The sequence below is a fragment of the Tamandua tetradactyla genome, chromosome 3, assembly GCF_023851605.1.
Source record: "Tamandua tetradactyla isolate mTamTet1 chromosome 3, mTamTet1.pri, whole genome shotgun sequence".
In the NCBI taxonomy this organism is placed as follows: Eukaryota; Metazoa; Chordata; class Mammalia; order Pilosa; family Myrmecophagidae; genus Tamandua; species Tamandua tetradactyla.
The window spans coordinates 147,232,043-147,258,332 of record NC_135329.1 but is presented as its reverse complement, the minus strand read 5'-3'; the positions used below and the strand labels follow the sequence as shown (position 1 = coordinate 147,258,332).

At 32.7% G+C, this 26,290-nt stretch overlaps 1 protein-coding gene and 1 pseudogene across 11 annotated transcripts in view; both read left to right on the top strand.

The window, feature by feature from the left end:
• Window positions 1-25,989, top strand: part of ATF2 (activating transcription factor 2) — a 120,848-nt gene extending 94,859 nt beyond the window's left edge. For 9 of the 11 annotated variants that reach the window (XM_077154208.1, XM_077154204.1, XM_077154205.1 and 6 more), the window contains 3 exons: window positions 4,635-4,841; window positions 19,514-19,619; window positions 23,384-25,989. In XM_077154208.1, coding sequence (XP_077010323.1) covers window positions 4,635-4,841; window positions 19,514-19,619; window positions 23,384-23,610 — 540 coding nt within the window. In that variant the 3' untranslated portion in view covers window positions 23,611-25,989. Of the gene's footprint in view, window positions 1-4,634; window positions 4,842-5,785; window positions 5,860-19,513; window positions 19,620-23,383 lie in introns of those variants that run through there. The other 2 variants (XR_013172870.1, XM_077154212.1) reach the window with 2 other exon arrangements.
• LOC143676812 (large ribosomal subunit protein uL23 pseudogene) lies at window positions 537-4,621 on the top strand (annotated as a pseudogene).
• Window positions 25,990-26,290: the final 301 nt, after the last annotated feature.

Sequence of the window (26,290 nt, the reverse complement as noted above, 5' to 3'; positions counted from 1 at the left end):
GCTGTTTTGCTTTCTTACCATTTGTGTGTTCACTGGAGTAACGCATTTAATATTCTTCAATAACTTTTCCTTTGCATTCACAACCAGGCTAACTGGTGCAAGAAGCCTTGTTTTTGGTCTGTCTTGCTTTCAATATGCCTTCCTCATAAGCTAAATCATTTATAGCCTTTGATTTAGTGAGAGACCTCAACTCTTCCTTTCACTTGAAAACTTAAGAGGCCATTGTAGAGTTATTATTTAGCCTGATTTCAATTTTGTTGTATCACAAAGGGAAGCCTGAGGAGAAAGGTGTGAGATTTTAGAACAGCTGGTCGGTGGAGCAGTCAGGACACAGACATTTATCAATTAGCTGTGTCATTCTTATATAGGGGTGATTTGTGGTGCCCCAAAACAATTCTAATAGTAGCATCAAAGATCACTGATCACAGATAAAATAATAATGAAAATGTTAGAAATATTGTGTGAATTGCTAAAATGTGACCAGAGACACAAAGGGAGTACAAGCTGTTGGAAAAATGACACAGTAGAATCACTCGATGCAGGAGTGCCACAAACCTTCAGTTTGTGAAAAACACGGTATCTGCGAATACAGTAAAATGAGGTATGCCTGTATTCTTCAGAAATGTAGATAACTAGAGTTTATATCCTTTTTAAGAAGGAAAACTAGAATTAAAATCTTTATTAGATATCTTTTTTTAAAAAAACACCAACATATATAATCAGTAATTGACAATATCATCACTTAGTTGCATATTCATTATTTCTTAGAACATTTGCATCAATTCAGAAAAAGAAATAAAAAGACAATAGAAAAAGAAATAAGATGAAAACAGAAAAGAAAAAAAAAAGATTATACCTACAATACCCCTTACCCCTCGCTTTCATTGGTCACTAGCATTTCAAAGTTTTATTAGATACCTTTTAAAAATTTTTGTTGATTTGCCTGTTTCCTACAATGTCATATGTTCATAATTACAAGGTATATTGTTGTCTAGTATTGTGATATCTCTATAATCATTAAAGTGTGTAGAACCATTAACTACTATTCTAAATGTACCAAAGAGGCAAACTTTTTAATTTAATTTTTCTTGTTTCTGCTTTTAATATTTGTCTGCTCACTCGTTGTCAAAACATTGCTCCTTTTTTATTTTCATTTATTTATTTTTCTGCCTGCCCTTAGTAACCATCCCCCTACTTCTAGGATATCAGAAACCTATTATAGAAATATATAGATATGTAGGTATACACGTACATGTATATGGTATGTATTACATTATTAACAAGTCAAATAATTCTTAAAATTATTTAAAAAATCATTAAAGGAAATGTACTTTATGGCAGCTGTTTATACCAAAGGCTCTTTTCGCTCATCTCTAGTTTGTAGTTGCCTATCAAATGAGTAATATTTCTGTTTGTCCATAGTATAATTCTACAGCAAAGAGTTACTGCATTTCCATTAAGTGTTTCAGAACTCAGTTTAGACCTTTTATCTTTACTACCTAAAAGAGTATTATCATTGGCATTAAAAAGCAAACCTTCCAATGAAAGAAACAGTGGTGAAATTAAGTTTTGAATTTTCACCCCAGCTAAGTGTTTATTTTTTTATTCATAATTTAAGCATGGGTGTTTACATAGCAACTGTATTTCTTTTTTTTATTTTTTTAAAGGAGGGATTAAAAGGAACACTGAAGAGATTTTTAACCACTTTCAGTATCTTGGTATCTGTTTCCAATTAAATAACTGAAGTGCATCCTGGCCTCAGCACATCATTTTAGGGGAAGATCCCAAAGTTCATGGATGTCACTTTGTAAGACCAGGTTAGGGAAGCAGATTGACATTGTCAGAAGGGCAATGCCTCAACTGTCCAAAGCATTCACATAAAACTGTTTTATCTATGTAAAACTTAAGATAAAGCGGAAAGTAGTTGTGGTTGTCATCTACTAAACAACTTTACTTAGGGCATCAAGAGAAAGGAAAAGTATTTTAATGATAAAATTCAAGGTTGACAAACTGGCTCACAGACCACATCCAGCATGTGGCTGTTTTTGTATGGTCTCTTGAGCTCAGAATGGTTTTTACATTTTTAAAGGATTATTGTTTAAAAAGGAAAAATTCAAAGAACAAAGGAGAATATTGCCACAAAGCCAAAAATATTTAACTGTCTGGCCCTTTGGAGAATTTGTGATAGTTTATTTTTATAAATAAAATTTTATTTTATGTTTTTTAATCTATATTTGTTCATCCTAACTATAGCTCCCCACATTTAATTTTTATTTGTATATTTATATTTGGATGTAAGTTCTGTGAGGGCAGGACTTTATCTGTTTGTTCAGTGTTCACTGCTGTATCTCTAAATTTCTAGAATAGTTCTTTTAAATATTTCTTTTAGTGGAATGGATGGATGGATGGTGGGTAGAACGAAGAAAGGAAAGGAAGAGGAGTAGTATATTCCCCTAAACAGCCTCAAATCCTTGTTAGACATAAAAATATACAAAAGTAATTCTATAATAGTTTCTATAATACTTATGATTAGTCTTTACTATAGTGAATTATATCAACAACGATAATTTTTTTAAAAAACTGTTCTCTCCTATTCAAATGAGTAAAAGGATAAATCTACTATTATCAATAATAAATTTAAGAGAATAAACAATTAAATAATATTTCAAGGTTGCAATTCTTGAAGCCAGCCTTAGAAAATTATTAAAAAAAATTAAATTGCAATTGTGTCGGTTAAAAGAAACAATCTAATGTTTGATCTTTATTACAACTAAACTGAATTATAAATTTTTAATGCTGGTTATTTGGACAAAGGATTTTAATAATAACTGTGTTTTGGAGTTTATAGAATGAGAGCTAGTTTAGTGATTTACCTGGAGGACTTAACTTGAGTTTGTATGTAAGATTTTTGTAACTGTATAGTGTATAGATTTGGATAAACAGAAGTTTTACTTGTTCATACCATTTTAAATATGATAATTATAGGTAAAAGATTTTCAGGCTTCTGCTTTATATCATGTACCTGTGGCTGCAAAGTGCTGTGTCCTGTGTTCCATTTACAAGGATTCGTTTCCTATCTGCCATATTTAATTGTTTTGTAGCAAATTTGGGGTCCATAAGAGGCTTGGAGAGTACCTGTTGTCATATATGGTCCTTGCTACTAGACAATATGACTAGTGAATGAGTCTTATCTCTTTGAACTCAAATAAGCAGAGCAGTCCACTGGGGTGAACCAATTAAAATGAAAATCTGGATTCCTGAGGGGTTATATCCACAGGAAAGTGAGCATTAATAATTATTTGAGTCTGATCTCTAGGAAAGGATTGAACTAAGAGTCTAAAACTGAAGCAAACAAAGCTAAGTACACCAAAATATACTTTATTTCACTACTTAATTTTAGAGACACTAGTTTTTAAAGAAAATTTATAGATTTAATATAAAATATATTTTACCTGGGCGGGCCCGGTGGCTCAGCAGGTAAGAATGCTTGCCTGCCATGCCCGAGGACCCGGGTTCGATTCCCGGTGCCTGCCCATGTAAAAATATATATATATATTTTATTTCTAAAATAACATAGAAAATATGGTTTCCCATAGTAGATTTAAGTAAGAAGTTATTAAAAATTTTAATAACTTATAACCCCTTTTCACAAAGATGGCATGCATTGAAAGCAAAGAAGGAAGCCTGTGCCCCTCCCAAAACTGAAGCGAAGCAAAGGCTTTGAAAACCAAAAAGGCAGTCCTGAAAGGCGTTCACAGCCACGTAGAAAAGTTCCGCGCTTCACCCACATTCCGCCAGCCCAAGACGCTGTGTCTGAGAAGACAACCCAGCTATCCTCGGAAAAGCAACCCCAGGAGAAACAAGCTTGACTACTATGCTATCATCAGGTTCCCCTTGACCTCTGAATCAGCTATGAAGAAGATTGAAAATAACACACTTGTGTTCACTGTGGATGTCAAGGCCAACAAACACCAGGTCAAACAAGCTGTGAGGAAGCTCTGTGACATTAACATAGCCAAGGTCAACACTCTGATCAGGCCTGATGGAGAGAAGGCATATGTTCGACTGGCTCCTAACTATGACACTAGACATTGCCTGCAAAATTGGGATCATCTAAACTGAGTCCAGCTGGCAAATTCTAAATTTAAGTTTTTTGACCATAAAAAAGTAAAATAACTAATAATCAGTAGTTTTCAAAGGATTGAATGATATCACTAGTCTCTTAAAAAAGCAAATGTAAGGGCGGTACACGGTGGCTCAGTGGCAGAATTCTCGCCTGCCATGCCAGAGACCCAGGTTCGATTCCCAGAGCCTGCCCATGACCCCCCCCCCCCAAAAAAAAGCAAATGTAAAAAAATTTAAGATCTATAAATGATCAATTACACTATCTTCAATTTCTTCATACTATAATTAAAGAATACATTCATTACAACAGTGTATTAGTGAAAATTTTGTTATAGCACAGCTCATTTATTTTGAGGAATTAAATCAGTCACTCTTGTGCCGTCCCAAAATATTGATATCCATAAGACTTAGAAAATATAGCAGCTCTGCCTTTCTACCACCCTTTACTGCCTGTTTTAATTTATTCACTAGATACAAACACAACAAGCTTCCATTTTTGTTTCTTAAAGGCTTCTCCAGCTCACACAGCTCCACAGACCCAAAATACAAGTGGTCGTCGAAGAAGAGCGGCTAATGAAGATCCTGATGAAAAAAGGAGAAAGTTTCTAGAGCGAAATAGAGCAGCAGCTTCAAGATGCCGACAAAAACGGAAAGTCTGGGTTCAGTCTTTAGAGAAGAAAGCAGAAGACTTGAGTTCATTAAATGGTCAACTGCAGGTATGGTGCTATGTATGAATTTTATTTAATTGTTTTTAATATTGCAAACTTAGCTTTTCCCTATTATTTCTAGTTAGCCATCCATTCATTTTAGGGCATACTACTGGGTACATATGGTATCCATAATAAATTCTAATTTTTTTGTGTTGTGTTTTGTTTTTTCCTTAATTTGGGGGGTGATTGTGCCCTCCTTGGTAGTCTCCATTTTATTGAGGATTTTGCTACTTATTCATTCCACAGATTTTTTTCTTGGAAAAGAGATGGGAGTTTATCTTCTTAAAATCAGGATTCAAGTCCTGCTTGAGTGAGGGACTTTCCCTGACCATTATAATTTCATTTACAATCACAAGCTGTAGCACTTACCACATCAGCTACAAGTCGATGTCCTTGGACTTTGTCTGTTACGGTGTCTCACACCTCTTCCTGAACCACTTTTATCATCCCTTCTTCTCCCACTCCTATTAGGAAATTTCCAAATTAGTGCACTTCATGCATTTCTGCCATCATGTGTGAGACAGCAAAGCCTGCATTCTCTGCTAAGGTTTCAGGAAGAGACCTCAGGGCCTGGGCAAATGCTAGGAATGCAAGACCATTAGGCCTTTCCAATCTACTTCCTTTTTCTGAGAGTTAAATTCTAGTTTTTTAAACCTATTTGATGCTAAGATAAAGTGATAATAAGCCATCAACATTGATACAATGAAGAAATTAAAGTATAACTGTTTATGTGTGTAGTACAAAAGTACCTAAACTCTCTGGCCTAAACTTTATGAAGTTGTGATATAAAGTTCAAATGAAGATTTTTAAAATACAAAAATAGCATTGATATTTTTTTTTCTTGTTTATTTTTGGTTTATATCACAATTATGAAGTTACTTCAGTAGCACTTTTTGTTTTTAAGTTATTTTCTTCTTTTAATTATACATTTTGTTTGTTTTTATTTAAAGTGAATATAGTGCTCATGAAAGGTGCCAGATTGACAGCTTTGAAAACTGAGGGATCCTATTTATCCACAAAACAGGTACAATATGGCCAGTGGCAGTATAAATCATTTCATACTGCTCTGCTGATGTGCCTCAAATACATTTTTTAGGAAATTCATGGGGTGTACAAAGTTTTTAAGGCTCACTTTCCATAAATCTTTGACTCCCATGATACGATTTCCAGTGACGGTATCAGGCAGCACCAAGTCTATTTCATTTCTTTTTGTTTGTTTTGTGTTCTGTTTTTAATGTTGTCAATATTCTCCAAAAGAATCTTTCTAAAATACCAATTGATGAACATGAACCAAAAATTTATAGTAATGAATTATAATAGTCAATCTTCTGAATTATCCATTCTCAGTTAAAATGAATCTCTTTTATATAATCATAACTAATGACAATCATTTACTAATTCTGTAAAGATGTTACCAAAATAAATGTCCATGTAAATCCATAGGAAAATATTTTTCCTATGAGATATAGCATTTAATCAAATGCTAATTTCGTAACTTAATTTTTTTTCATATGTAAGGTGGGCATCGTTTAAAACTTCATTTTGCCGTGAATATTGATATGGTAGCATTGGAATAAATAAATTGTCTTGCAGGACTTATTTTAACTGTTTAGAAAAATCTTAAAGATCACACAAGTTTTAAATACATACTTATTACATAGCAGGGTAGGTTAAGATCGTATTATTATTATTATCAACTGATAAATGAATTCTTCTGTTTTCATAATTTTTTTAGAAAAATCTTTTGAATTTTTTCCCTCTAGAGAAAAAAAAATTGATTATAGGTACAAATTTATTTATATACTACAAAATGGATTCTTTTTTTTTTAACCAGATCTATTGGAAGATCACCTATAGTTTCTTAGCTTTTCAAATATTATTTAAAACATTAACAAAGTGATTTATATATGCCTGTTTTTTTTCTTCTTTGTTCTTAACTAATAGTCATTCTTCTGAATGGCTTGGCTATTTTATGCTTGTATGACATTGAGTAATTCCTATTAGCCTCTGTTGTCTTGTCTGTACAAGAATGGATAATAATGCCAGCTGATCTTCTCAGGGTTGCTGTGTAAGTCAGTCAAAATAGAATGAATGTAAACATTTTTTCATACATAGAATTTTATTTTTGATGACAAATTCATTAATATTTTCCTTTGTAATTTGACTTACTACTCCTTGTTTAAGTAGTGAAAATGTTTGAAAACTATATGATATCATTAACAGGGTGTTCTGGAGTTAAGGTTCATCCTCTTTTGTGCTCGACCAAGTTATGGCAGTAGTAACAACCTTAATGAAATTGATAATTTCCTCAATTATACTGCAGCCATGGTTATCACTATTAATAGCAAAAGTGCTTCATTAATTTAGAAAATCTTGGAAAGTTCAATACATGAAATAAATATAATCTTTTATTTCATAATCATGTTTGTTCCTCCCTTTGAACTATGTTCATAATGTCATTATTGTAACAATGTCTTTTAATACTTCTTGATTTGGCTGGAAATTAATTTTTTTATTTTTAAAACTTTTAAAATTGTGTAATATATGTACAAAGCAAAGAAAGAGAAAAGCAGTAATTTTCAGAGCATACTTCAACAAGTTGTTCTAGAACAGATCTCAGAGATTGTCAAGTGCTACTATTCCATCATCTCATATTTTTTTCCTTTTAGCTGCTCCAGAACGTAAGAGGCTAGAAGGAATTTTTTTTTTATCACAATCAACTTTTTTCTCTTTTTTTACAAAAACAATAAATTTCAAAGGACATCACAATTAGTTATAGAACAGATTTCAGAGTTTGGTATGGGTTACAATTGCATGATTTTAGGTTTTCACTTCTAGCTGTTCTAAGATACTAGAGATTAAAAGAAATATCAATATAATGATTCAGCAGTTATACTCATTTGTTAGACCCTGCCTTCTCTGTTTAACTCCACCATCACCTTGATTTTTCTTTCCCACTGTTTAGGGGTATTTGGGCTATGCCCATTCCAACTTTTTCATGTTGGAAGGGGCTGTCAGTAATATGGGATGGGGGGATAGAAGTAGTTGATGTTCTGGAGAGGCTGGCCCCTCTGCATTTCAGGACTTATCTGGTCCAGAGATCCATCTGGAGGTTGTACATTTCTGGAAAGTTACCCTAGTGCATGGAACCTGTGTGGAATCTTATACAGTGGCCTAGGTATTCTTTAGGTTAGCAGAAATAGCTTTGGTTAGGGTTTAGCAAGCTATGATAGGTAGTAATGTCTAACTGAAGCTTGTACTTTTGCAAACTTTAACATCTGTCTGAAAGAGCTTTCTGGAAACACCACCTGAAAAGAAAAACACAGGTCAGGGGGTAAGTGGGGAGTGAGTGCAAGGGAATGTTCTTTACTGGGTTTGTTTTTGTTCCACCCATTCCTCTATCCAGACACCCCTGTGACAGTTAAAAGTTGTTGACCACCCCAATTAAACCGTTTTTTGTACAAACTGTCAGAAGTTCCAAGAATACTCCTTTTTTTAAAACTTTTTTAATTGTGTAATATATATATGCAAAGCAAAGAAAGAAAAAAGCAATAGTTTTCAAAGCACTCTACAACAAGTAGTTACAGGACAGATCCCAGAGTTTGTCATGGGCTACCATGCCATCCTCTCAGATTTTTGCTTCTATCTGCTCTAGAGCATAGGAGGCTAGAAGGAATAAATATTTTTTTATCATCACAATCAACTTTTTTTTTTACAAGAATATTTTTAAGTTGTTACTTGTGGGTTATATAAGCACTGGAGACTTTAAAAAATATTACGTGAATTGAGCTACACAACAGTTTATGAGCTTTTAGCTTTTCATTGTGACTAACATGTTCATCTGCAATTAAGATACCCTGGGAAAAAAACACATCTTAAAGAAAATTAATATATGCTTTGTTTAAGAATCCTTAACACAAAACTTTTAAACACAAAGCTATAATTATTCTGAATTTGGATTAATTATGCTTTTAAATATAGCTGTAACAGGGCCAGTCACATTACGAATTGGATATGCAAACGGGTAATTTTTATTTGGTTTAACTCATCTTATCTTCCTAAAGAGCCACACTGCCAGATTATGTAGAGAAAAAAAATGCTCAGCCATTCCCCTAAACTCAAATGGATGGTATGATTTTCTTTTTTTAACAGATCATGCCAATGGTTTATTTTTGTTAGTAACAGGAATATTTTTTCAGTAAATTCAGATAATTAATTTTATAACAACAAATGATAAGCTAGAGCTAGAAAAGTTAACATGCTGTATTATCTTGAAATTTCAGGGAGAAAAAGTGGTTGACAGGAACACTACTTACTGTTTTGAACCAAACAATGTTATAAGCAAATTTTGACTAGGAAACTGTATCTGGCTTCTTCATATTTCAAATGTAGAAGTATTTTGATAGGGAAAATTCCAGGTTTTTGCCTCAATCTATTTAGATGATATTATAGTAAAAGTCATTATGTGGACAGAATGAGCTGGGGAAAACCTAAAATATATATATTTAGAAGAAACTAGCTTTTCAGCATGAAAGAGAATCAGTACCAAATAAATTGGACATGATTATAGTAACTAAAGCAAAATTACAGTGTACAATATGATAGTTTTCAGTTTGTTTGGTACATATATTAACAAATTTTCAAACATTCTAATAATATAATATCAATATCTACTAAAGCCAACTAACTTATAATAGTAAGATTCCCCAAATTAGGTCAGGTAATTATTAACAACATAAAACCAACTCCCATAAAAATTCTGTAACCAGGCATATGCACTGTACAATGGCCTAAACACTGTCTTTTCAAGGATTCCCCACAATTTGTAAGTATTGAACTTCACAGTTCCTTACAGACCTTCATTTATGAAGAATACATGCATATACACGTCACAATTTTGAAAAGAATAGAAGGCCCTCATACATGTCAGATTTTAGTTTTAATCACTCATTAATTTTCTGCAGAGCTTTTTCTTGACTTAATATTTTTGCAACTTTTGTGGATAGAAGTTCCTTGATGGAAGGACCAAAAGGAAAATATACTGTCCAGTTAGGAATTATCTGAAACAGTTTTGAAGCATGAAACTTTTAAATGAAGTCAAATTTAGGAAATCACTAAGTGATGCTCTACAGATGAACATGAGTTTAGTTACTACCCCAAATTACAAACAGAACAAGTAAAACCAGTGTTTTTAAACATTAAAGACAGAGTTATAATAGCATCTTGTTAAGATAATGTTCCCTGAGGCTGATCTGAATAGGACTAAGGTTTATCAGAAGACTGGGTAAAGGATGATATCGTCCATATTTTAAAACTTCAACTTCTGTGTGAGACTAAAGGGAGATATGTTTATTTGGTGCAAAATTTATTTTATGGGTAGTTGCATTTCCTAATTTAACTTGTATGGTCAGTTTAGTTGAACACCATAAGTACATGGAATCTTGAATAAGGCATGGGTTTTTGTTGTTCTGTCCAGGTTAGTGTGATGCCCCAGTAAATCCCAGAGTGATTTGGACAGTGAATAAAGAGGTATTTGTAAACTCCCCTTAGGGGAATAGGGGGAAAGGGGAAAATATTCAGCTTCCCCATTTGGAAAATTTCTGATTTCTCACAAGCAATGGGGACAACCAAATCAATAGGCCAAGCCCTCAATCTTGGGGTTTGCCCCTAAGAAACTTATCCCCACCAAGGATAGGCTAAGCCTATTTAAAATTAGGCCTAATACTCACCCCCAGAGACCCTCTTTTGTTGCTCAAATGTGGCTTCTCTCTCTAAACCGAGATGGCGAATGAACTCCCTGCTTCCTCCCCCTACATGGGGCGTGACTTCCAGGGGTGTAAATCATGGGACAGAAATGCCAGGATGAGCCGGGAACCAACATTGGGATTGAGAATACCTTCTAGACAACAGGGGGAAAAGAGAAATGAGAAAAAATAAAGTATCAGTGGCTGAGAGATTTCAAACGGAGTTGAGAGATTTTCCTGGAGGTTATTGTTATACATTATATAAACATCCTTTTTTAGTTTATGGTGTATTGGAGTGGCTAGAGGGAAGTACCTAAAACTGTAGAGCTGTGTTCCATTAGCTTGTTTCTTGAAGATGATTGTATAATGATATAGCTTTTACAGTGTGACTGTGTGATTGTGAAAACCTTGTATCTGATGTTCCTTTTATCTGCAGTATGGACAGATGAGTAAAAAAAATGGATAAGAAATCAACAAATAGTAAGGGGGACAAAGGTTAAAATTGGGTAGGTGGAAATACTAGTGGTCAACAAGAGGGAGGGGCAAGGGATATGACATGTATGAGGTTTTTTTCTTTCTTTTTATTTCTTCTAGAATGATGCAAATGTTCAAAAACATGATCATGGTGATGAATACAGAACTATATTGATGATATTGTGAGCCATTAATTGTATACCATGTATAGAATGTATGTTAAGACTGTCTATATATTAAGTTTTATCAATACAATTTTTTTTTAAAAGATGTTCCTGGTTTTATAAATGTATCCTAATATATGAAGTAAAATGATGTGATATTAGGGATTTGCTTTAAAATACCTGTGCAAAAAAAGAATAAGAGCATTTCCGGGAAAATATCTAGTCTATTGTTATGGGCAAAAAGTAAGTTGCATATTCAAGCTCAGAGTCAGAAATTAGATGACAGGTAGCACCAGGGGCGGAGAGGAGGCGGCAAAGTGAATAGGGAGTTAGTGCATAATAGATGCAAGGCTTCTGTTTGAGGAGATGGGAACATTTTGATAGTGGAAAGTGATGGGACAGTGTAAATACGAGTAATCCTACTTATTAGTTTTTGCTGGGAGTAGTTCAGACAGGAAAACTGATTTATATATATGTTCCTACAGTTTTAAAAAAAGGATGAACACTTGAAGAGACAATGGCAATTATATGCAATAGGTAATCCTGGATAGGATGCTTAATAACAGCATGAATAATAAATAGCTGTAATTTCCATAGTGTAGTGACAACATGCTTTTTTACAACCTGGGTATATATGTATGTTTTTCTCTGTATAGGGTTTGTATTATGTTGGTAACTGTCCTGTAAGTTTTTCAGTAGTTCAGAAGAAAAAGTGAAAACAAAAACAAATAGCTTATTAAAATGTGTAGCATGATTCTTTCTCATTAATAAAGAGTTTATAATTAGAGGGGCAAATGTGTAGTTACATAAATCAGCATAGAAATGATTCCCTAAATATAGGAAAAAATTTAGGAATGCTATGTACAAAGATGTAAATAGTGGTGGGGAGAAGATTGCAAAGCAGGAATGACATAGAAACAGTATTCCATTGTGATTTTATATATTGTTTCAAGTAGATATATGATTTTTACTTTTTTTGTTTAGTTATTTGTCAAATAAAATTAAAGTGTTTAAAAAGTAAGTGACATTTTCCAGGATTTTAAGAGTTTCTACACCTTAATGGTGGATAAATTCATTGTTTTACAATCTATGAATCATGTGGACGTGGGGAAGGGGTTTAGGACTGATCCACAAGGTAATCTAATAGAGATCACATATCTGTAAGGATAAATGCCAAATGATAATATACAAGAAAATATAAGCCATTTTTATCCCTCTTTATCCAATTAACTTGAGATATTCTAATGATAAAACACTAGATTGCACTATGACCTCCTTGAGCGATGTGCAGCTTAGGGTCCCCCTTTTTCTTTTTAGTATGTAAATGTTAGTGTGTCCACATAAGCTAACTTAAAACAAATTTACGTATAAATTTCTGTAATATATGTATTGAAATATATATCTTAAAATTTTTTTAAGTGAATTTTAGTTTTCAGTGTGCATAATTAACATATTTATAGTGGATTCAGAGAGGAAAAAATTTCTTTCAGTCTGCCAACAGCAAAACCGTTAACTGTGAAGAACAGAATGACTTGGGGAAAAAAATTGAATGTCAAAGAAATAATTAAACGCTACTTTATGTGGAAACATTCATCAATTCTACATTTCCTTAATAATCTTTCATGTGACATACAGGCTTAGCTGATCAGTGTAGTGGACAGTAATGACCCATGGTTACTTATATATTATACGATAAAAGGTTTAACAAGTGCTGAAGTGTGACTGCTCGTATTTTTATCAAATTCCTGTTAGGTTTTAAGGAAACTAATAATTGCCAAGCCTTATTGCCCCATTCACTGAACTTAATCATGTTTTAGCTTTTTTAAATCATTGTGAAGAAAGGTTATCTTTTCATCAGATTCTATTAGAGGCATTTATGGTAACCTAGATCAAGAATTAGATGCTATTAGTTATAAATTCTATTTTTAAGGTGATATCTTATTTTCTTGTATTTCATTAAAAATGTTTTTGACGTCCTTCAGTTATATTCATTTTGGGGGTTAGTCTTCTATTTACACTTTTAGCACTTTTCCTTTATTAATAGTAAGTCCTTAACAATTATTCTGTAGATAAAACTTGGACATTTTATTATGGATTTTGCTTTTATAAGTATTGCAAAAATGAGTCTGGAGTAAAAGCTCAATAAATGTATAGATGTATGCTTTGATAGCTGGTTACATTAGGCTTTTCACTTATAAGTTAATGATATGGAAAAGGTTTTGTTTATTGCTTCTTTGATGTATATGGAATGAGATTAAATCTTTTATTCTTGGTAGCCCAACAGTAATTTATTTCAGTATTCTCCTGAAATGGGAAAGAATAGCAACAATTGGAAGATGCCATACAACATGTGTTTAACTCTTTAAAAAGATATTTTTCTATGATATAACTTCCTTCCCTTTTTTTCTTGAATTTTAACTATATTCTAAAGAGGGAAAAGGTGGTAATGATAATAATATGCTCTCCTTTACTAGAAATCTTTCTGAACCTTTACTTCATCATCTGTCAAACTGATAGAATAAATACTATTATGAAGAGCAAATGAGAATGTGTAAAAAACCATGTTGTAACTACACTATGGAAACAATGGCTAGTTATTATTCATGCTGTTATTATGCATCTGTTGTGTGCATTCTATTAGAGGCATTTTGGGTACAAGAATTAGATGCTGTTAGTTATAAATTATATTCTTAAAGTGATATCTTATTTTTAGACATAATAATATAATCATATTATTAGACACTGGGCATACAACAGTGAAATAGACTGTCCTTGCACTTAGAGAATTTGTGACCTGGCAGAAGAGACAGCATGAAACAAGTAATAGAAAGTGTGAGAATACAGGGGTCTGCAAAATATTTCTAAAATATTGCATACTTCTATTAAGAATTCTGCCATCTAATTTTTCTATCCTTGTAGGTAGAAATTAAAGAACTATTTTGTTACCAATTGCAAGATTTTGCATCCCTGATAATCCTTGGAACTATATGGTAGGAATCTTGATACGTAAACATTGACTTTTATGAAGACCAAACATGAAACAAATCCTCCCTTTAGCAATGAGAAATTCCCCAAAGGAAGAAACAGTCTAGTATTATTTCTTCACTTTTGGGTTAGTGGCTGAACTGGAAAGTCAAAAATCGTAAATATATGGAATACCTAGTCATCGATCCATGGTCCAAGAAGATTAATCAGTTGGTAATCCTGCAATGATTTCATTAGGCTGATCTTCAGATAAGCAGTCAAAAAATATTATGTTGTCCTCCAGTGTGTGGTTAACCTTTGAGAAGCCACATTAATAAAGTGGAGCAAAGGTACAAACAATGCCAAGATAATTTGCACCTGATTTTAGAAAAATTAGAATATTTTTTAGCGTGAGTTTTTTTTTCCCCCCAAGTGTGTTCTGCTTTGGCAAAACAAACAGACAAAACCATTTGCTAACATTTGAATGGGACTTTTATATTTTCAAAATGCTTCATATTCCTTATTTCTCTTGATCTTCAAAATGAGCCAGGAAGATCATATATTTCTAATAGTATTTTACTAATAGTAGATATTATTACCAAAAGGGCTTTAGAAGCTGAATCCTATTAAAATAAAGTCTAAGATAATCCACAAAGTAGACAGTAAAGGTGTACACATTTCTTTTTTCATTTACTATTAAGTCTGTTTTTAGCTTGACATTTATCCCCATCAGAACTATTTACTTTGGATTAAGCAAACTTAGTTTCTTTACCTGTATTTTTAAGTGTAGAATATTGTCAATCAGAGGTACCCCAATTCACTTCAGTATTCTCATTTCTAGACTTATTTTTCATATCTGCTGTTAGGGATTCAGTAATTCCTATACTTGGCATATAATTTCTTTACCAAATCTCTCCTCCAGAAAATTGCATGACAGCCATTAATAAACATGATTAATTCACTATAATAAATGCTATTATTTTCTTGCAGAAAAAAGTGTTTCAAATGAATAAAGAACATGGTCTTTTTTCCTAATTTCCCCCCAACTATTTTTTTATTCATTATATTCTCCTTATTATTAATAATACTTGTGTTATGTGGGTTACCTCTTTTTTTTTTCTCATCTTAAGGTCTTTCTGTAGAGGATCTTCAGGAGTCTTCTCATATGTTCTAGCCCTTTATTTCTTCCTACCTCTCTTCTCATCTTTCTTTATAATTACAATCATGATTTATACAACCATTATGTCAAAATATTAATAGTCATTCCTGTCTTTATTCTTAACTCCTTTATATTTAACGTTTATGAGATTACAATTCTTGAATGTTTAATTTGTTGAATTTTACTAAATTTGTAAGTGACTCAGAAACTCTTCTGCCTACTACAGTGGTATAAGTTTTACATGCCCAAGCCTCCCATTTTCACCTTTTACTTGACCTGTTCTTAACCACTAGCATATGCTTACACTTGTGGTTATACAACTCAACTAAATCTACTTGCTTCAAGGCTTCACCCTTACTTATTCGTATTCTGCTCCCCAACACTGTTTGCTTTACACTATAACTCTTCAATCACAACTCTTTGCCAGTAACCCTACCCCAGTTAGCTGCTTTCAGTCTAGTGCCATACCGTCTTTTAAAGAAATTGAATATTAGGACACAATAATAATGCAAACTATATCTAATTTAACTTTTCATCCAAAACTTACTTTTCTCTCTCTCTCAAAAACAATGTTTATTTTAACACATAAAATGTGCCATTGAGCCAGTGCCTACAGATTTGGAAAAAAAAGGTATCTATATAAAAATTTTCATTCAAAAACAGTGTGAGAATCAAAAGCCCAATTTCAGGTTCATACGTTTGTGTAGCTCATGCACTTTTTCTACATGTATATCTTCCAGGAAAATCTGGCTAACATACTGGTATTAAGTTAACTTGTTTACCTGAAACAGTAAAAAGTCATTAAATAACTACAGATGTAATTCTATATAAATTTACCAAATGATTTTGATTCTGTGCAGTCTCATATGAATTAGTCAAGGGTTTAAGTAACCTGATAGAATTATGGTACTTGTAGGCAAAGGTTACTTTTACACTTCAGGATCATCACTAGGAAAATTCATTACTCATTATAAAACGTTTTAAATCTGGATAGTATAAAAGATTAGATTGAATTTGTATTGAACATATCTTGATTTTTTTTTCTTTATTTACTGTTTCTGTCGTATAAAAAGTGCAGGGGGGAATAGTTATTTGACTTTTGGATAAATACAAATTACAGCAATATATACATATTTTGAAAAAATGCAGTTTTTTTAATTTCCTCCTCTCTTCTAGTCTTTTCAGTTGTTGCTCTGTTAAATGTAACTCCAGTTAAAATTCACTTAACACAAATATAATTTGTAATGAGAATCAAGTGTCTTACCTCTTCAGTCCTTAATATTCATTACCCATTGCTAGCCAGCAGCATCTTCACATTTGTTTGTTTGTTAATGAACCAGGTAGTCTAATTAAATGAGTAGTCATAAGACCATTAACTGTTAAGTTCAAGATACTGAAATTGATGTTCCATTAATAGGTTTCAAACCTGCCTGTTTAAATTTTTGGGGGGGGGGGGGCGGGGGGCAGTGCATGGGCTGGTAAACCTTCCTATTTGGATATATATTTTTTTAATTTTAAGTATATAGGAATAGTTTTTTGGGTTTTTTTTTGGGGGGGGGGGGGACATGACAGGTTCCAGGAATCAAACCCGGGTCTCCGGCATGGCAGGCGAGAATTCTGCCACTGAACCACCTTTGCACTGCCCAGGAACAGTTTTGTTTTTAATTTTCAGAACTATTTAAATCAACTCATAACTGCCTGGGGAATTTTATCTAATATGGCATTTTGCTTCATAATACAATTTATGACGAATGTCTTTATAGAGTATTTAGGAGAGAAAGCAGTTGTAACTTAAAATTCTGCAGTTAAGATGCTGCTGTAAAATATGCCAATTTTCATTTAATAACAGAAAATTAACAGTATGTTGGTGAGATTTTTGGTACGAATATAATGAAATTAGAACCTTTACCAGTTTCATCTTATTTAAGCTATTTTCTTCATCTTCCCTTGGTGTTTTTCACCCCTGGACACAGAATTAGTGTGGTCGTCTCTAAATATAACTATCTACTCAGTGCATATCCAGGCAGTATGCTCTATTTCAGGGGTATAGAAGTAAAAAATTATCTCTTCCTTGAGAAATTCCCAGTTGGCAGAGGAGTCAGTAAACCAAGAATTAAAATTCAGAGTGTTAAGTACTATGTGGGGGTGTGTGTCCAAGGCAGTCCACAAATGGGCTTCAGTCATCTAACCTCCCTTCCTGTTCAGCTTCATTCCATACTGGGTTGACTTAAAGATGAGTGGAATAATCAGCAAGGCAAAGAAGAAAGGAAAGGCTTATTTTGATAGAGACAACTGGATTAATTTAGTTAATCATATGAAATTACTATTTTATAGGTCAAAATTATTTAATACTGGTTATTTCATATGGCTCAAACTAATGTGAAGGCTGCAAGGGATGACAGGCTTGAGGCATTACTAATACTTTGATATGGCTGATGGATAGAGTTTATTGGGAGAGCAGTGAAAGTTGAAAATCAGGGCAGTCATAAGTAACCAGATTATGGAGGGCATTGTATTCTTGACTAAAAATAACATTCTAGCCCTGACTTATATTATAGAAATGAATGAAACAAACTTGTTAACAAGTTCCTCAAAATCAAGCTAATAAGGAATCAGGCAGAGAAAAAGAAACTTTTTTGGGTAATATATGTTGGATTGTTAATAACATGGTTTCTCATCAATGGTATCATTAATAAAGAGTTATGATTATCAGTATTGGCACTAATGATCACAATGTGTTTCATAAAAATGTTTTCTAAATAACTTATCCTTTGAAGGAAAACTTAAATTTTAGTTTTTTTGTACTTAAATCACTATATATACCTCTTCTTGTCTCAAATACAGTATTCTCAAAACATAATTAACCTTTTTATAATGGTTCAGAGTTATAATGCACATCAGTTTTTGTTCTGTCCTTTAATACAGCACTATTTTAAAGGACAGAACAAAGATTGATGTACTTTGGGATGTGAGGAACTATTTGGCCCAACAGACATGACTTTAGATTGCTCAGATTTATTTGCGTCTTTTTTATGTTGTCCTTGATTGCTTAAAGAGACCCAGTGATTCTCATCTGCTAAATTATTTTACATTCAGCTCTCTGGTTAACAGACTGAGGGGTGGAATATAAAGTGCCTGAGCTTTTCTGTTTACCTGCTTGCTATATTTTCTCATTTGCTTTTGAGTTCATGGATGAAATCTAAATGTTTAGGGGTAATGCAAGTCCAAAAAAAGTAGGTGTTTGTAAATAAAGAATTTTTTTTTATGTTACCAATTTACCAAATTCTTGTTATTTCTAACCCTTGAATATCAGTGGTAATGTTTACTAATTTATGTGCTTCTCATATTTCAGTGTGACCCGAAGGAATCAGTTAGACATACTCAATATGGAATTTACCAGATTAATACATCACAAACACAGACTGTATTCTCTTATAAGGAGTAGGACAAATCCATTGACTTAATCAGATTTAAATTTAGATGCATGCAAATTCCCAGGTCAAAGGCAACTAAGACATTTAGATGTTCCATTTAGTTTCATTTGTTCCAGTGCTTTAAATTGATTTTAGGTATCAGTGATTTTTTTGTTATTATGGTTTCCCCAACTAGAAACTTGCTTAATTGAGTTTCCAGGATGAATTTTTCATTTTTAAGTTAGTGGTGTCAGTGAAAATTCATCTTGACCCCCTTGATATTTCTTGTTTTTCAAATAATTGAAAGAACCTATAACATTTCAAATAATCGAAAAAGCATGTAATATGTAAAATTGACAGGGGTAGGCCATGGTAGCTCAGCAGGCAGAGTTCTTGCCTGCCATGACAGAGACCTAGGTTCACTTCCTGGTGCCTGCCCGTGGTAAAAAAACAAAAACAAAAAGTACCTTGGCAGGTAGCCTGTAAGGATTCCAAGGCAAATGATAGCATAAAAGTTTTGAGAAATGCTATCCAATTGTGGTATTATCTTATTTAGTTTTTATACAAGTAGGAGTTTATAAAAAATTGAAGGGTACTAAGTCAATTTTGAAGTAGCATATTTTCTTTATTCCTTGATGTTCTGGTAAAGATACCTGATTGTTATATCTTAATCCTCACTTGTTTTAAGCAGTAAAAAGAAAATAAGTGTTTGTGTATAGTCTATGCTGGTAAGGTACATAAGTTGTTTCTTCTTCTACAGAGTGAAGTCACCCTGCTGAGAAATGAAGTGGCACAGCTGAAACAGCTTCTTCTGGCTCATAAAGATTGCCCTGTAACCGCCATGCAGAAGAAATCTGGCTATCATAGTGAGTAATGTTCCATTACCTATAGCCTTAGGCTATAGCAGTGAAATACTGCCAGATTGAACCGAGCTGCCACTTAAAAAATGGAGGCTGCAGTTCTAATGTTTAAGATTAAATATCAGAATTTCTACAAGGTTATTATGGACCAGTGGGAGTATACTTCTTGGACTCTAAAGGTTTTTAAAATTTTCCTATTTCTGGCTTTTTTATAGGCATTACTACAGATCAACAAAAAGGGTTAGCAAGTAAATTCAAATATAAGCACTATTTTGTGTATGTTTTCAGGCTAACACTTTCTCTTAGATTGACAGGGTAAAACACTGCTTCCTTTCCAGCCTCCAGTCAGCAATGATGAGATTTCAGGGGTTTTTTTTCCTAAATTAGCTGTCTTCACTTAATGATTGATATATAGTATCAATTTATAGTATCAGACCCTGTCATTCTTTCTTAGATAATGTCAGCATTGTGCAATATTTTTATTCTGTGAACCTTTCTGTTGAGCTTTCTAGTTAGTCATGAGAATGCTAAACAGAACCTTATTTAAATAATCTGCTTGTACGTTTCCTCTTAACTGTTTCCCAAAAATGAGATTTTTTTTGGTTTTCAGCATTTTAAAGGTTAATTGTGCTTTTTCCTTCTTGTAATGTCCTTTTTTTGATAAAGTGCACAGTGTTAGAACCAGCTGTTACTCAAGAATAAATGGCCAATTTTGTCCATGGTATACATATCTGTAACAAATAACTGAGCTGGAGAGGCATTAGGCAGCATTCATAATATATAACCCACAGCTTTCATTTTTATGATTTAGTGATATTTCAGGATATTTGTAAATGTGAAGATTGTTTCAACCATATGTATCCACTTCATTTTAATTTGCCAATGTCAGTAATTCAAAGAAAGAAACATTTTGTATTGGATGCAAACAGTTCCTCAGGTGCTCACGATAAAACTTAATGGATACCATCTTTACTTGTAGTCATTGTAAGCAATTTCATCAAAATGGGCAATATTTTTTAATTTACAAGATTCAGGAGATTTAGCAACTCTGTTGCCATATATATTTAGAACACTGATTTTTGTCAGTTTTGTACCTATAAATCTTTGGTATCTAGTCATTTTGACAGGATTGTGAAACCATCGTGGCATAAATCGGAACCATATAGAAATATGTTTGGGATTCTTATTACCAGTGAAATGCTGCAGGGATGAGGCCATTATGGCTCCCATCTGACATAACATAATTTCCTATAGAAACTCCTCAGGATAGCATTATGCATACATGATTTTCCTAAACAGGAAAGCTTTCTTAAATTTTGATGGTTCAAAAGGAAATATATGAATAATCCTATAAAACTAGAAAGAAAATTAACTCTTTTCTTAAATTGCATTCATTTCAAAATCTTCAATTTTTGAATTTTAAATAATTTCTTGGATGATCCCAATAGTTTTATCTCTATTATCTAGGCAACATATGTTCAGCATTTGCAAGCCAATTTTTCACTGATTCATAAAAATAATTTTGAAAAGCAATTTCTCAAGTGGATAAATGTATGAATTTATATACTATTTACCAAAGTCAAATGGGGGAAAATCCAGATGAATACATTTTTAGTGAATAGGTGGTAGTATACTTGGTTGTGAGCATATATGAAAAGAATAATACATTTTGGTTTTTTTTTTAAATAGCCCTGCCTTTGTTTCTGTCTGCTCATTTAATAATCAAATTGACTGAATATAGTATTAGCATAAAAATAGTTATCTTCGGATCTTGGGATATAATTGCACTTTTTAGAAATTTTAAAGTAATTTCTATTTTCAAATGTGAAACCTTTAGAATAAATCTGGATTCTCTAATACTCAAGATTGATAGAGAGATTGTATCTTGGAGAAAATGTGGGGAAATTTACAATATCTAATACTATTTATCATGTTGTAGCACACATCAGTTGTTAATGCGGCTGAGCAATAATACTAGTTAATGCTGTAAAATTATTTGTGAAAGAAAAATTAAGGTTTAATAGAAGTTAAGGAATATCCTGCAGGTAAGTCGCAGTCACAGGGGGCTCTTCTGTTTCTGTCCCTGTTTTATCACCACAAATCCTCTATCCTGGGAAACCCCTTAGGCCCTGGGTAAACCATAACAGTTAGTAACAATCAAATAATACAAAATGTGAATGAAAGTACAAGTACATTCCTAATAATTGGGTTTCTGGAAGAAGGAGCTTGAAGAATAAAGCATGCAAAAGATCTTATTAACTAGATCTGAACATAATGAAAATTGTATTAAAATGGTCTCTATAATAATTATGGAAAGGAAATCTTCTTGGGCCCTGAATATAATTTGAGAGCTTATATTTTCATCACTGGAAATATGTATGAACATGGAGAACTTCAGAGAGAAATTGTTGAATGGTGTCTTTTTGCTTAAGAGTTAAAGTGGCTCTTTTCACTGCAACAGTATCTCCTCTATCTTTCTAGTGCTTGTGATTTTACCAGTAATTTTCTCCCTTCATCTTCTAGAACTGAACATAGGTGCTAAAGATTTGCTTTACCTAACTCTGAGATTCTATAAATGAATACTCTTCACTTATAAGCACTCCTTCCTTATAACCTACTGTAATATAATGTGTATATTTACAGTTCCTTATATCACTAGAATATATCTAATATGTTATTTCAGAAAGTTCAAATGTAAACAAAACGGAATGTTATTAGTTGGGCATACATACCTGCATGGTGAAACTACAAAGAAAAAACAAGAGAATGGCTAAAAAATGTCAGGGTAGTAATTATCATTGGTGAGGGAAGGAGCCCTGAAGAAGTCAGTATTACGAGAATGTTCTTTTTAAGTTGAGGTCTGGCAGATATTCATGTTATCATTCTACTTCATAACTTACATATACTATAAATGTGTGGGTGTGTTCTGTATAGCCAGTTTTTCACTAAATGAAATTGCTGGATTCCATTCCATTAAACTAAGGGAGATGTAGGAGAGTTAACTGTTTAGCCATTAAAAATTGGTAGATTTCTTTTCATAAATATTTAGAATGCCCTTTCCTGAACATCATTTCAATTGTAGTATATAGAGTTTTATATAGATTTTTTTTGAATACCAATTAATTCATGCAACTATAACAGCTTATGGCATTTAGATTCTAAATATTGCTTAATCTCATGTATATGCATCATTAGAATCAGGTGTTATAATAATCCATTTGCTGCAATAGACGAAAAGTCAGCCAGAATAAATACAGTTGTAGATTATGCAGAGGGAATAATTTGAAAATATAATTTGTATATGAAACCATTTTATTTATGCATGCACATGATTATAAATTATTTTTTATGTTTTAAGAATGACATGTAGGAAAGCGTCTGGTCTTGTTAAAATTGTTAGTTTATCTATATGTTATAAAGAGTTAAGTGTTTGATTATATCTGTAGGAGGCAGTCTCCCAAATTCCCACCCCATTTTCTCTCTTAACATTATTTAGCAAATATTTCTTCAGCTCCATTCTATGAGTCACTGGGCTCCCAGATTTTTCCATGTGCATAGTTGCACCTTCATTTGACCTGTTGCAGGTAAAATTGCTACTTCGTAACATATACAGCCATCTTTTCAATTACTTAATTTCATTCATACTGACTTACCTAAATTAACTTGTAAAATACCTTCTAACTTTATATTCTTTATATTACTCAACCTGCTGATAACGTTCTTACAGATTATGTATTTGAGAAAATGAGTATTTTTTTTTCCCCACTCAGCTGCTGATAAAGATGATAGTTCAGAAGACATTTCCGCACCGAGTAGTCCACATACTGAAGCTATACAGCATAGTTCTGTCAGCACATCAAATGGAGTCAGTTCAACCTCCAAGGCAGAAGCTGTAGCCACTACAGTCCTCACCCAGATGGCGGACCAGAGTACAGAGCCTGCGCTTTCACAGATTGTCATGGCTCCTTCCTCCCAGACGCAGCCTTCAGGAAGTTGATTAAAAACCCACAGTGCAACAGTTTTACATACTCATTAGTGACTTCAGAAGGAAATCAAGGAAAGACCAGTTTCCATTTATGCAAAATTTGTGGTTATAAATTTTTTTTTTTTACTTGAAATTAAATTTGGCTCTAAAGTTGGTATAGCAGCAGTTCATGATCAGACTGAAATACAGTTTTTAGTGTCTGGAAAAAGACTGATTTTGCTTTTTTTTATAAATATTGTTAGATTTATTAATTTTTCTGTGCTAAATGTACAAATTGTATTATAATCCATTGTGGTTTATTTCACTTTAATTTGGTGGTGTTCTGATAAATGGGGGGGTGTTACTGAATCTCCCTTCCCAGTTCCATTTCTCTTAATCCTCAACTGTGATTGTAGTGTTGTTATATCATTTATACCAAAGTTCTGCATAGTCCCTGTTGACTTTGTAATATTAACAAGGTCATAAAGCACTAGGAAGAGAAAGATAGAAATTTGCTTTTAATCTCCTTGCCTTTGTTTTGCACATTATGCAAAAAGAAGAACGTTGGGGAACACTTTTTTTTAAGTGAGTGGTAACATGGTAAAAGACATACAGTGCTTTTATGCACATTATTTATCTTGAACTAAATCAGTGTCAATAATAGTTTCATTTTTTTAAGATTTTAAGTAGACCTCAATTTTGGAATCCCTCTCATTTCAAAAATAAACTTTATTTTTCAGATCTTAAATTCAGTATTTACCCTACATTTTGAGACTTAAAAAATATGTAATTATAGAATGTACAATACACGGTTATCAGATATTTAATGATTTTTTGGAATTAATGTTTGAGGTTTTTGGTGAGTTTTTTGGGGGCAGATTTTAGGTTCCAAAATGAGAAGTTTGTGCATAATCAAGTATGGTATGGTTGCCAGAAAAGCCTAAAATTACTATTTAGAAAATTTAAGACTTTTCCCCCATCGTCTTGTAATTGTGAGCTAACTTGTACTTATTCTTGTGAAAGCACTGTCATTCTTTTAGTAGCAAATTTTGATAACGTTTCTCGTGGAAAAAAAATCAGTATCTATCTTTAGAACAATGTAATTATAATGTGGGAAGCAAGAATGAGTGCATGAGAGAGAAAGTGAATGAGTGAGTGTGTTTTGTGTGTGTGTGTGTGTGTGTGTGTGTGTGTGTGTGTGTGTGTGTCTTTTCAGTAGTTTATGCCAGCAATCTTTGCTTGAATGTTTAATGATGCCTTCAGTGTGATGCTGGCCAATAGATGATTGCAGTTTAAAATGTCATTACCGTGCAGGCTTGGATAACTAACATTCCATGATGTAGTTTTTTTCTGATGAAATGATTGTAGGTACACTTTTCTCATTATCCAGTCATCTGTGGGATACTGAGTTTTCTAATGTGCCATTAACTATTTTTATTCTGCAGTTATGTTCAGAATACAGTACAATATTTTAAAATAGACTAAATTGTTAAAAAAAAAAATATATATATATATATAAAGTAGTGAATGTGTGTAAGAAAACTTTGTAAAATAGTTATGAGTCTTACCCAGTAGCAACTTCTGGCATTCAAGCAGGATCCCATTATGTAAATATCTGTAATGCATTTATGATAAGTTGTGTAGTTTGCTCTGTATCCACACTACACTATTTGCAAAAGTCTCAGTGCCATCTCCTAATGAGACTGACATTTTAAAAGCCTGTATGGAATATCCTTTATAATTCAAGGAAATATCCTACCCGCCTAAGTTTCAAACTGGGAAGCATTCAGAATATACAAATGACATTTCAGGACTTTTGAGTATGAAGATAATAGGAATTTTATTGTTTGACTTATTAAAAATGAGAGAATTTTTAGTTGATACTTCTACTTCTAAAATTTATTTTTAACTGATTTTGTAATTTCAAAGTAATCAATTTCTAATCATGATTTTGCCAGTTATGCTTAAGAGTTGATCTCAAAGGCACAAAATATGAATTCTGCAAGAAAGCTATTTTTATTATAGTTTTGATGTGTTAGACCTCATTGTTTCACCTTCCTAAGTCCTTCAGTGCATTTTCTTTCATCTTATTATTTATGCAAGGTAAAGTTCTTTGTTAACAGAATTCTTGCAACTGTAAAATAAAACTATATAGATGTAAGAAGTCATGTAAACGGTTAATGAGCTTACCAAGGTTAGCAAAACTTTCATTGTAAACCAACCTGTATCAGCAAGTAAAAATTATTATTAGTTGTATAAACAAATTCCATTTTAACTTTCAGAATGTTACACTACTTCTGTACCTAGCATTTTGAGTCCTTATATTTGCAATGTTACACAAACTGTACTATTTTCTTTTATGTGCAGTTTGCATGAGTAAACCATCAGAGAATAAATTCTATCTTTAAATTATGTTCATAATTTGCTTGTTCTTAGGTGTGTTTCATAAAATAATGTCACCTGATGATGATTATTTTTTCTTTTCAGAATGTTTATTACTTAAGAAGAACTGGAGATTCTTTCTGTTTCTGTTATAGAATTCATTTCCTCTGGCAGACCTTTTACCTTCAGGGTTCTCAGGCCTTGGTTTCTTCTCTATATTCATCCCACCCATATAAAGTGAACCTTTAATTTATGTCCCCAGCACAGAACACTCCCTGCAGTTAAGCTGCAGAGCCACCTGCCTTTGGAATCTCTTCCTGGACATCTAATG